This window comes from Mesocricetus auratus, unplaced genomic scaffold (assembly GCF_017639785.1).
Source record: "Mesocricetus auratus isolate SY011 unplaced genomic scaffold, BCM_Maur_2.0 Super-Scaffold_15014, whole genome shotgun sequence".
Classification (NCBI taxonomy): Eukaryota; Metazoa; Chordata; class Mammalia; order Rodentia; family Cricetidae; genus Mesocricetus; species Mesocricetus auratus.
The window spans coordinates 6,100,787-6,111,149 of record NW_024429186.1 but is presented as its reverse complement, the minus strand read 5'-3'; the positions used below and the strand labels follow the sequence as shown (position 1 = coordinate 6,111,149).

Here is a 10,363-nt window from a genome sequence, read left to right as displayed (position 1 = left end):
ATTAGTGTGGGGCTTGTGTTGAGGTGGGGTGCACTCTTTGTGTTCTTCTCTTTGGATGTTTTCGAGGGGTATCTCCCATCCCAAGACAGGGCAGTTGCTGGTTGGAAGGAGGGTATGGAGAGGCCAAACTTCCTACCCGGAGAGGGATGATCTCTGGCAAGGACAGATACACTTGCATGCCCTGTGTCTGGTAGTGTAAGATCTGTTTTCTTTCTTTGATGCTAACCTAGGCCTCAGACCCTGGTAGGACCCCACAGCCTGTGGCTGAGTCATATCATGAGCTATGTGCCGTGTAAAGAACCAGGGTAGTCTCATAGGGTCCCAGGGTAGCTCTGGGTGCTTTATTTATAGCATGAGGGGTTAGGGCTGGGTTCAGTGTTTGGTAGAACCCAGTGTCTGACTGGGCGTTTGAGCTCATTTACCCGGGGAGTGGGAGAGAGTCTTCTGTGTGTAGTGATTGCGCAGGGTTTCATGCACCACAGTGCAAGTAAACGTGTCTCCTCGCAGCCAGCTGTTAGTGTCCACAGTGAGCTTGCTGTAGAGGAAGTGGGAGCCGTCTGAGTCCAGAACGGGAGGGGTGTTCTTGAAGTCCTGCGCCAGCTCCCCGCTCCTTTCCCATTCCACGTGGATGTCTTCAGGGAAGAAGTTCGTGATCATGCAGGTCAGACTGACCTTCTTCTTGGACATCTGTTCTGGAGGTGGAGGCATGGCGTACACCTGAGGCACCCGGGGTTGCCCTGTGGGGGAAGGACGTCAGGACGAGTTACTGGCTGTCCGCGCAAGTGTTCATTCTTCTGCCCACCACACCACCCACACAGTCTGTCTGTGGCTCTCACCTCTGGGTTTGGAGATGGTTTTCTCAACGGGGCTCGGGAGGGCCTTGTTGGTGACCTTGCATTTGAACTCCTTGCCGCTCAGCCAGTCCTGGTGCAGGATGGGGAGGACGCTGACCACGCGGTAGGTGCTGTTGAACTGCTGCTGCCGGGGCTGCGTCTGAGCCGTGTGCACTTCTGCATTGTTTACGAACCAGTTGAACTGGACGTCTGGTTCATCCTCGCTCACGTCCACCACCACGCATGTGACCTTGGGGGTCAGGGAGATCGTGAGCGTGTCTTTGGGTTTTGGGGGGAAGATGAAGACGGATGGTCCACCGATGCAAGAAGCTAGTGAAGAGAGATAGGATGGGTCAGAAACCGGGCCTCCCATGCGTGACAGTTTGTGACAGTCATTTCCTGGGACTAAAGAAGGAGACTTAAATGACTTACATGAGCACTGGGGACCTGAGCAGACTCTGGGCTCTGCAGAGAAAGGAGGGAAACAAAGGGCATTAATAGAGTCAGAAGGAGAGAGGGCATCAATCTGGGGAGGAGAAGGGTGACCCTAGTGTGGGTGGAGGTCAAGCTGCCCCTGGGCATGATACAGATTGGCAGGTTGAGACCTGTGTCCATGATGTTGCCCTCCCAGAAGACCCCCTACCTGGGTGTGAAGAACCTGAGCAGAGGGTCCCGGGAGGCAGACACAAAGGAGCCCTGCACCCCTGATCGGTGTCGCCTCCCTGCCCGGGTCCGTCCAGCTTGACTCTTCTGTGCAGAGGTTGACCCCAGCCTGACCTCCCAGTAAACCTTTATCTCCCCTGGCTGTCCTCTCACCGATTCTCTTGTTCAAGTTGGTGCTGCTGGCCAGGTGGGCTACGTTGCAGGTGATGGTCTGGCCGGGCCAGGTGCTGGAAGGTACAGTCACTGAGCTGCTGAGGGAGTAGAGCCCAGAAGGCAGGACCGACGGGAAGGTGTGCACGCCGCTGGTCAGGGCTCCAGAGTTCCAGCTCACGGTCACTGGCTCAGGGAAATAGCCCTTGACCAGACATCCCAGGGTCACCGTGGTGGAGTCAGGGGTGCTACCACAGGCAGGGGCCAAGGGGTAGACAGTTGGGGCTGTTGTTCCAGCTGCAAGAGAGGGAGGATGTGTGAGTGAGCTTATCAGACATGGCTGGGTCTAGGTACCAGGAAGAGCTCTGTTCTTGGCCCTACAACGGCCCTAGGCTTCTGCGAAGCGCATGTAGGATCTAGCACCTGGGATGCGGGCATCGCACGGCCACCTTGATTGTTCCAACTGTCTCAACTTAGGTCCTCGCTACCCTGGATCGCCAGGCTAGGCCTAACCGGTAGAACGCTGTCCCAAGGGTGTTTTTAGAAAGCTGGTGGATGAGATCTCCGGTATGGGTTTCTATGCTCAGCTCTATAGTCTCTTGCATTTGTGTCTTGAAGCCAGCTGTACACATCACTCAAGTTTTCCCTCAGTGGAACCTGCCTTCCCTTCCCCAGTTCTCCTGCCCGGCCATGTCGGCTTCCGCTGTTGACTCCTTGCTCCCTCTCTGAATTCTACTCATTCATTCCACTCTGAATTCATTCATTCATTAATTCACTCATTCATTCATTCGTTGTTTATTGTGGTGTCTGGCCTAATTGATGGGCCCTGTTGTCAGGTTCCATTGACAAAACCAGATTCCTAGTCCTAGTCACGCAGTCTGGGCCTTCCGGTGTTGTTGCTGAGCTGAGCAGGGTGAACAGACCCCACCTCTGGACTCTTGACTCTGATTCTGCACTGACACAGTGCCCAAGGGACCCTTTCTCAGCCTGCCTGCTACTTTGATTCCTAAATTTGTGCTCTGGGCTCCAGCGTGACCTAAGCTCTCGTTGACTCTTACTCCTTGATTCCCGGGGTTCAACACACCTGTCGCCCACCTTCCCAGCATGGGTAGCCCTGGCCTGGCCTGACTTCCCTGGACGCCTCCAACGATCCTTGTACTCTAGTTTTCTTAGTGGGGACCTAATAAGCTCAGCTCTAGTCCCCCCGCTGCCTCTTATCTCACCCCCAACCCTACACCCATCCCTGCTTTTCCCCTCCCTGGTGCCAGTGTCTCCAGATCCCAACGAAGTCCCTTTTTCTCTTTCTAGAAGCCTTGGGCCCTTGAGTTTAGGATGTGCTGCCACTCATGAGGAAACAAGATGTCAGGCTTGTGGCCCCTCCAACCCAGGTCTCCTCTCATCTCCAGCCTCCTGTCACCCTTCTCTGTAATACAACTGCTGGCGTCCCCCCCCCCCCCGCCACCCCAATCTGTACATCCAACTTCCTGTACACCTAACTGCTGGGACACGCTTGGCCTTCCTATCCTACGTTCCCATTGCTCTCCAGGGACAAAGATGGGGCTCCTGAGCCCCGCGACTGCAGCCTGTATGGTCCTTCTGAGAGCGTTACCCTTAGGAACTTTCCCTGTGCACGTTCCTACTCAGTCCAGGCCCTTCTTGTCCCTTCTGGTTCTCTCTGCAGCCAGGCTGACCACCTGCCTGCGGGTTCAGGCGAACCCTGAGTGCTTTCCCTCCCTCCCCTTCCTCCCCTTTACTCCTCCTCTTCTGTCTCATCCTTGCACATAGCCAGCCCTCCCTCTGCCTAAACCCAGCTCTCACGGTCCTCTTGCCAGACCAGCTATGGGGCAGCTGAAGCAGCAGGAAAGGTCAGATGACCGGGTCCCCTGCCGCTGTTTTCAGTACTCGGGTCTCACCCGATCCCCTCCCCAGTCCCTCAGCTGTCACCACCGCCTGAGTCATCTCAGCTCTTATGTAGGCCCAGGGGCTAATTCACTTGTACTTAACCCGCCCAGGGCATCCCTGGTTGCCCCTTCCAGACCTGCTAATTTCCTGGGGTTGATCGAGCACAATCACCTGCCTTGGTACACCGTGGCCACGCAGACTGGGCTCTCCTACACAACCACTTGCCCTGGCTTCCGCATAGCTACTCAGTTCACTTTCTCACACTCCCGTCTGCCCCAGAAGCCCAGTAACTGCTTGATCTGGTCCCCCTCCCCCCACCTTTTCCAATCACCTTGAAGGTACTCAGCCTGTTCCCCCAACTCCTACCAATCCCAGCTCCCCTGCAGTAGCTCAGCCCACTCTCGTACCTCCACCTGCCTTGGTTTTGTGGTCACTGCTCAGTCTGGTTTCCCTAGCTTCCCTCATCCGCCAGAACTCCCACCTACTTTGACTTCCCTGAGATTCACGGTCTGGTCCCACCATTCCCACCAGCCCCAGCTACCCCTGTAGCTCATTGCCCCCCAACTCCTACCTTCCTCAGTTCCCTTGTGACTACTCAGTCCGACCCCTTAAACTCCCAGTTGCCCCAGCTCCCTGTAGCTGCTCGGCCTATTCTCCATACCCTCCCTGGTCTCAGTACACTGGTAGCTGTTCAGTACGCTGAACTGGTCCCAGGTCAACCCGGGACCCTCTACATCTGACAGACGCAGCTTGCCTGTGGCTTCTCAGACTGGTGCTTCCCATTTCCACTGCCTCAGTTCCCCTGTAGGTGCCTGACCTATTCTTTACATCACTACCTATCTCAGCTCCCCTGTGGCTGAGAAATCTGGTGCCTCCTGGGGGAGCTAGAGGAGGTGGGGGTGTAGGATGCTAACCTGAGCTGCTCTGGGGGAGCAAGGGAGGGCGGGAATGTGGAGGGCCAAGCTGAGCAGCTGTGGGGGAGCTAGGGGGAGCTGGTCCTCGTAACTGTCCAGCTTGGTTCCCAACACTACTCCCATGCGCCTCCGCTGTCCTGTAACTGCTCAGTTTAATACTTCAGACTTCAGCCGGGTAGTGGTGGCACACTCCCTTAATTCCAGCACTCAGGAGGCAGAGACAGACAGAGATCTGTGAGTTCGAGACCAGCCTGGTCTACAAGAACTAGTTACAGGACAGCCTCCAAAGGCGTAGAGAAACCCCGTCTCGAAAAAAAACCAAACCAAACCAACCAGCCAAACAAACAAAAAAACCAACCAACCAACCAACCAACCAAACAAACAAAAAACCAACCCCCCCAAACAAACAAAAACCAAAAAACTTCAGACTTCTACTATCCCCAGCTCCCTGTAGCTACTCAGCAGCCCCCCATACTCCCACTTTCCCTAGATCCCCCAGGAGCTTCTCAGGTTAGCATCCTATGCTACCACCTCCCCTAGCTCCCCCATAGCTGCTCAACCTGGCCCCAACACTCCCACCTCCCCTAGCTTCTCCAGGAGCTGCTTAGCCTGGCCCCCACATTCCCACCTCCCCTAGCTCTCCCAGGAGCCTCTCAGGTTAGCATCCTACACTCCCACCTTTCCTAGCTCCCCCAGGAGCTACTCATCTGGTTCCCAGACTCCCATCTCCCCCAGCTCACCCAGGAGCCTCCCAGGTTAGCATCCTATGCTCTAACCTCCATTAGCTGCCCCAGAGAAGCTCAGGTTAGCATCCTACACTCCCACCATTCCTAGCTCCCCCAGAGCAGCTCAGTTTAGCACTCGCACCTCTTCTAGCTCCTCCAGGAGACACTCAGCCTGGCCTCCACATTCCCACCTCCCCTAGCTCCCCCATAGCTGCTCAGGTTAGCACCCTACACTCCCACCTTCCCTAGCTCCCCCCGAGCAGCTCAGGTTAGCATCCTATGCTCTTACCTCCCCTAGCTCCCCCAGGAGATGCTCATCTGGTTCCCAGACTCCCACCTCTCCTAGCTTCCCCAGTAGCTGCTCAGGTTAGCATCCTACACTCCCACCATTCCTAGCTCCCCCAGAGCAGCTCAGTTTAGCACTCGCACCTCTTCTAGCTCCTCCAGGAGACACTCAGCCTGGCCTCCACATTCCCACCTCCCCTAGCTCCCCCATAGCTGCTCAGGTTAGCACCCTACACTCCCACCTTCCCTAGCTCCCCCCGAGCAGCTCAGGTTAGCATCCTATGCTCTTACCTCCCCTAGCTCCTCCAGGAGATGCTCATCTGGTTCCCAGACTCCCACCTCTCCTAGCTTCCCCAGTAGCTGCTCAGGTTAGCATCCTACACTCCCACCTTCCCTAGCTCCCCCAGAGCAGCTCAGGCTAGTATCCTACATTCCCACCTTCCCTAGCTCCCCTAGGAGCTTCTCATCTGGTTCCCAGACTCCCACCTCCCCTAGCTCCCTCATAGCTGCTCAGTTTAGCACTCGCACCTCCTCTAGCTCCTCCAGGAGGCACTCAGCCTGGCCTCCACACTCCCACCTCCCCTAGCTCCCCCATAGCTGCTCAGGTTAGCATCCTACACTCCCACCTTTCCTAGCTCCCCTAGGAGCTGCTCAGCCTGGTGCCCATACTCCCACCTCCCCTAGCTCCCCCATAGCTGCTCAGGTTAGCATCCTACACTCCCACCTTTCCTAGCTCCCCTAGGAGCTGCTCAGCCTGGTGCCCATACTCCCACCTCCCCTAGCTCCCCCATAGCTGCTCAGGTTAGCATCCTACACTCCCACCTTTCCTAGCTCCCCTAGGAGCTGCTCAGCCTGGTGCCCATACTCCCACCTCCCCTAGCTCCCCCATAGCTGCTCAGGTTAGCATCCTATGCTCGTACTTCCCTTGCTTCCCCATAGCTGCTCAGGTTAGCACCCTACACTCCCATCTCCCCTAGCTCTCCCAGGAGCCTCTCAGGTTAGCATCCTATGCTCTTACCTCCCTTAGCTGCCCCAGGAGCTGCTCAGCCTGGTGCCCATACTCCCACCTCCCCTAGCTCCCCCATAGCTGCTCAGGTTAGCATCCTATGCTCGTACTTCCCTAGCTTCCCCATAGCTGCTCAGGTTAGCACCCTACACTCCCATCTCCCCTAGCTCTCCCAGGAGCCTCTCAGGTTAGCATCCTATGCTCTTACCTCCCTTAGCTGCCCCAGGAGCTGCTCAGCCTGGTCCCCACACTCCCACCTTCCCTAGCTCCCCCCGAGCAGCTCAGGTTAGCATCCTACACTCCCACCTTTCCTAGCTCCCCTTGGAGCTGCTCAGCCTGGCTCCCACACTCCCACCTCCCTTAGCTCCCCCATTGCTGCTCAGGTTAGCATCCTATGTTCTTACCTCCCCTAGCTCCCCCAGGAGCTGCTCAGCCTGGTCCCCACACTCCCACCTTCCCTAGCTCCCCCAGAGCAGCTCAGGCTAGCATCCTATGCTCTCACCTGTCAGACTATTCCTTCCATCACCTGTCTCAGCTCTGGCAAGGGTGCCCAGTCTTGTTTCCTGAGGTTTCAAGGCTTCTGTGACCCTTTAGGATTCCTACCAACCTGGGATCCCTGGAGGTGCTGAGTCTGGCTTCATCTTCCCTGTAGCTTCTCAGCTTGGTCCTCCACACTCCCACCTGGCCAACTTCCCTGTAGCTCTCATCCGGGTACCCCACACCCTCATCCATCCCAGTTCCCCTTTGGCTCCTCAGTTTGGTTCCCACACTCTTGCTGCTTTCCCAGACCTGCTGTGGTTGCTCAGTCAGATGGCCTATATTCTTTTCTGCCCCAGCTCCTCGGTGGCTGCTCAGCCTGATACCTTGAAATCTTAGATACCCAGTACTCCTCTGTTGTTTCATAATTACCCGAGCTCCTGGGCCTGCTGGGTCCCCACAAATGCCCGCCCTCCACAGCCCACCTGTAGCTTCCTGCCTGGTTCTTGGAGTTGCCTAGAATTCTTGCTGCCTGTCTTGGCTTCTTTCAGTTTGGGTTTGGCTCCTCTACTCCTTGTCTCACCTCTTCAAGACTGAGCATGATTCCCAAACCCCAGATATTTCATCCCCTTTCCTGGACTCCCCCGCAGGGTTAGTGACCCTTTTGGAAGAGTTTTGGATTCCTCCACGCCTTGTTTCCTCTATTGACTCACCTCTGTCAGCGGTGCAGGTTTCTGCGGCACAGTCATTGCTTCTCTGGCCCCTACTCTCTGTTGACTCAGCTGATTTGGTCCTACCGACTCCCAGACAGACCGAGTTCATCTCACAGGCCTCCTGATGTATCCCACGAGGGTTGTTGTTGTTGTTGTCGTGTGTGTCTGTATGCGTGTGTGTGTCTGTGTGTGTGTCTGTGTGTGTGTCTGTGTGTATGTATGTATGCATGTGTGTGTGTATGTATGTATGTGTGTGTGTCTGTGTCTGTGTGTGTATGTATGCATGTGTGTGTATGTATGTGTGTGTCTGTGTGTATGTATGTGTGTGTGTCTGTGTGTATGTATGTATGCATGTGTGTGTGTATGTATGTATGTGTGTGTGTCTGTGTCTGTGTGTGTATGTATGCATGTGTGTGTATGTATGTGTGTGTCTGTGTGTGTGTATGTATGTATGTGTGTCTGTGTGTATGTATGTGTGTGTATCTGTGTGTATGTATGTATGCGTGTGTGTGTGTGTGTGTGTGTGTGTGTGTGTGTGTATGTACGCATGTGTGTGTGTTCAGATCAGTGGACTATGCTCCAGCACATGGGATCCCTGGACCCTGTCTGCCTCATCTCACCTGTGCAGCACATGAACCTCCTCCGTGGTGTCCTGTATCTCAGCTCCTTCCCAGTCCTCCATGGCTTGTTGGAGAGATCCGCTGTTGGCCCAGGTCTCACGATCCTCTCTCCTCTGGCACTATCCGTTTCCTGTGGCTGACCTACGCATGTGCGGCAAATATGGAGATGGCTGCCCCTCTTTTCTTGCCTTGTCCCATGGCTCCCAGAAGCTTAACTCTGGGCTCTGTCCTCCTAGGAGTTGCAGCCCAGTTGTCACAAAGGTTTGAATGTCACCTCAGCCATCTCTTCACAGACTAAGAACAGGATTGAAACTGGGTGGCACAGGCACTCCCTGAAGTTCCCCTTTCTTGAGGGGCTTCTGTGTCAGGGGGTGAGGGAGCCCAGATCTGGCTGAAGCTGCTTCACGTGGATGGGCGGGGGTGGATGAAGTGGTACCCTGAGACCCAGGGGAGAAAGCAGGAAGTCTGGCCATCGTCCGCTGCTGTGCTCGCAGCCTCCTTGGGTTCCCTGGCTGGAGGAGATTGCTCTCTCTGTCTTCACCACCTCTCTGGAGAGGAAGGCTTTTTATTCAGATTGAAGCCCAAACGTGGTGGCAATGCCTCCCTGTCCTCTTCACCAGACAGTGCTTTCTTAGGGGAACCCAAGCCAGTCTATGGCTTAGAGAACAGAACAGAGCTGACCATATGTGGGTAGAGCAGACTGTAAACCAAATGTTGTATGAAGGAGTTAGAGATCTGAGCTCACACTATAGGCTACAAAACAAAGAAACCAAAAAACATGTGCTGGTGGCCGAGAGGGGCCACCTGGTTATGTCCAGATGAGTCACTCAACCTTGCTGAGCAGACCCAGGATGAGTCATGCTGGAGGGTGGTCTGACCCATCTCCATTTCTCCTCGCCAACTCCTGAGCTCCTAAGGGGAGAGCATCTATCTTCGTCATCACCCCACAGTCCAGGGATGCTCTCTTGATCCCCCTGACCCCTAAGATCACAGCATGGTGGTAGCCAAGAGCCAGGAGGTCCGGTTCATCTGGTTTATGGCTGACATGGAGGTGCACATGGCTCAGATGCAGGTCTCAGAAGAGCAACATAACAACGCCTTCCATGTGGTCAGCGTCCTCCCCATCCTGCACCAAGACTGGCTGAGCGGCAAGGGTTTCAAATACAAGGTCAACAGTGGGCCCTTCCCAGTCCCCACTGAGAAAACCATCTCTAAAGTTAAAGGTGGGATCTAGAGGGAACTGGACTCTATGGGGCTGTCATGGGCAGGGAGGGGTACTGTGCCTTGGTTCTTTCTGAGGTAATATCACACACCTATGTGCCTAGGCCAATGGCTGTGGGGTCTAGTTAGTATCCAAGTCCATATCATAAGACTCAGAGCATTTGTGTATATCTGGACTGGTCTGAGGTGATTCTCCCAATAGAGGAAGAGGTTTGTTCCAAAGGGGCCTTCTCCCAGGCTCTGCCTACATCCAGATGAAGTGCTATGCTGGACTGGGACACCCCTAAGTAATCTCCCAAGAGAAGGAGCACAAGGGATGCACAAATCCCGACTCTTTCCATCTGTCCTTGTCCTTTCTTTCTGGCCAGTGGTGTCTCTGCGACACTGTGCAGAGCCTATTTGGACAACAAACCGTTAAGCCCAGTGCATTCAGCACAGCCCGCTCTGTGCTACATGGGGACAGGGCTGCCTATGTGTGTGGATGCTGCCTATCTACCAGGCACTCATTTTTTTGTGCCCCAAAGGGATTGAGGCCAGTGAATCAGGTAGGCTAACTACAGATCTTCGCCTTGTTACAAGGAACCCACCAGAGATGACCACTCAGACACGGTTTATAGCTTATTAAAAGTCTTTATTCCAGACTGGTGGGACTACACTCAGATTATTTGGGACCTAAGTATAGCCTTGAGAATTTAGAGCAAGAGACATTTATCTATCTATCTATCTATCTATCTATCTATCTATCTATCTCCTTTTTTTGGTTTTTATGAGACAGGGTTTCTCTGTATTGTTTTGGAGGCTATAAGTCCAGCCCTGCCTTGATCCGCCTGCCTCTACCTCCCGAGTGCTGGGAT

General features: G+C 54.7%; 1 gene segment (V, D, J or C); it reads right to left on the bottom strand.

Moving 5' to 3' along the window:
* Nucleotides 1-311: 311 nt before the first annotated feature.
* LOC110340595 lies at nucleotides 312-8,473 on the bottom strand. The segment is given in 5 exon segments: nucleotides 312-737; nucleotides 837-1,163; nucleotides 1,266-1,298; nucleotides 1,650-1,943; nucleotides 8,289-8,473. Coding segments are annotated over 5 exon segments (990 nt in total).
* Between the last annotated feature and the right edge of the window lie 1,890 nt (nucleotides 8,474-10,363).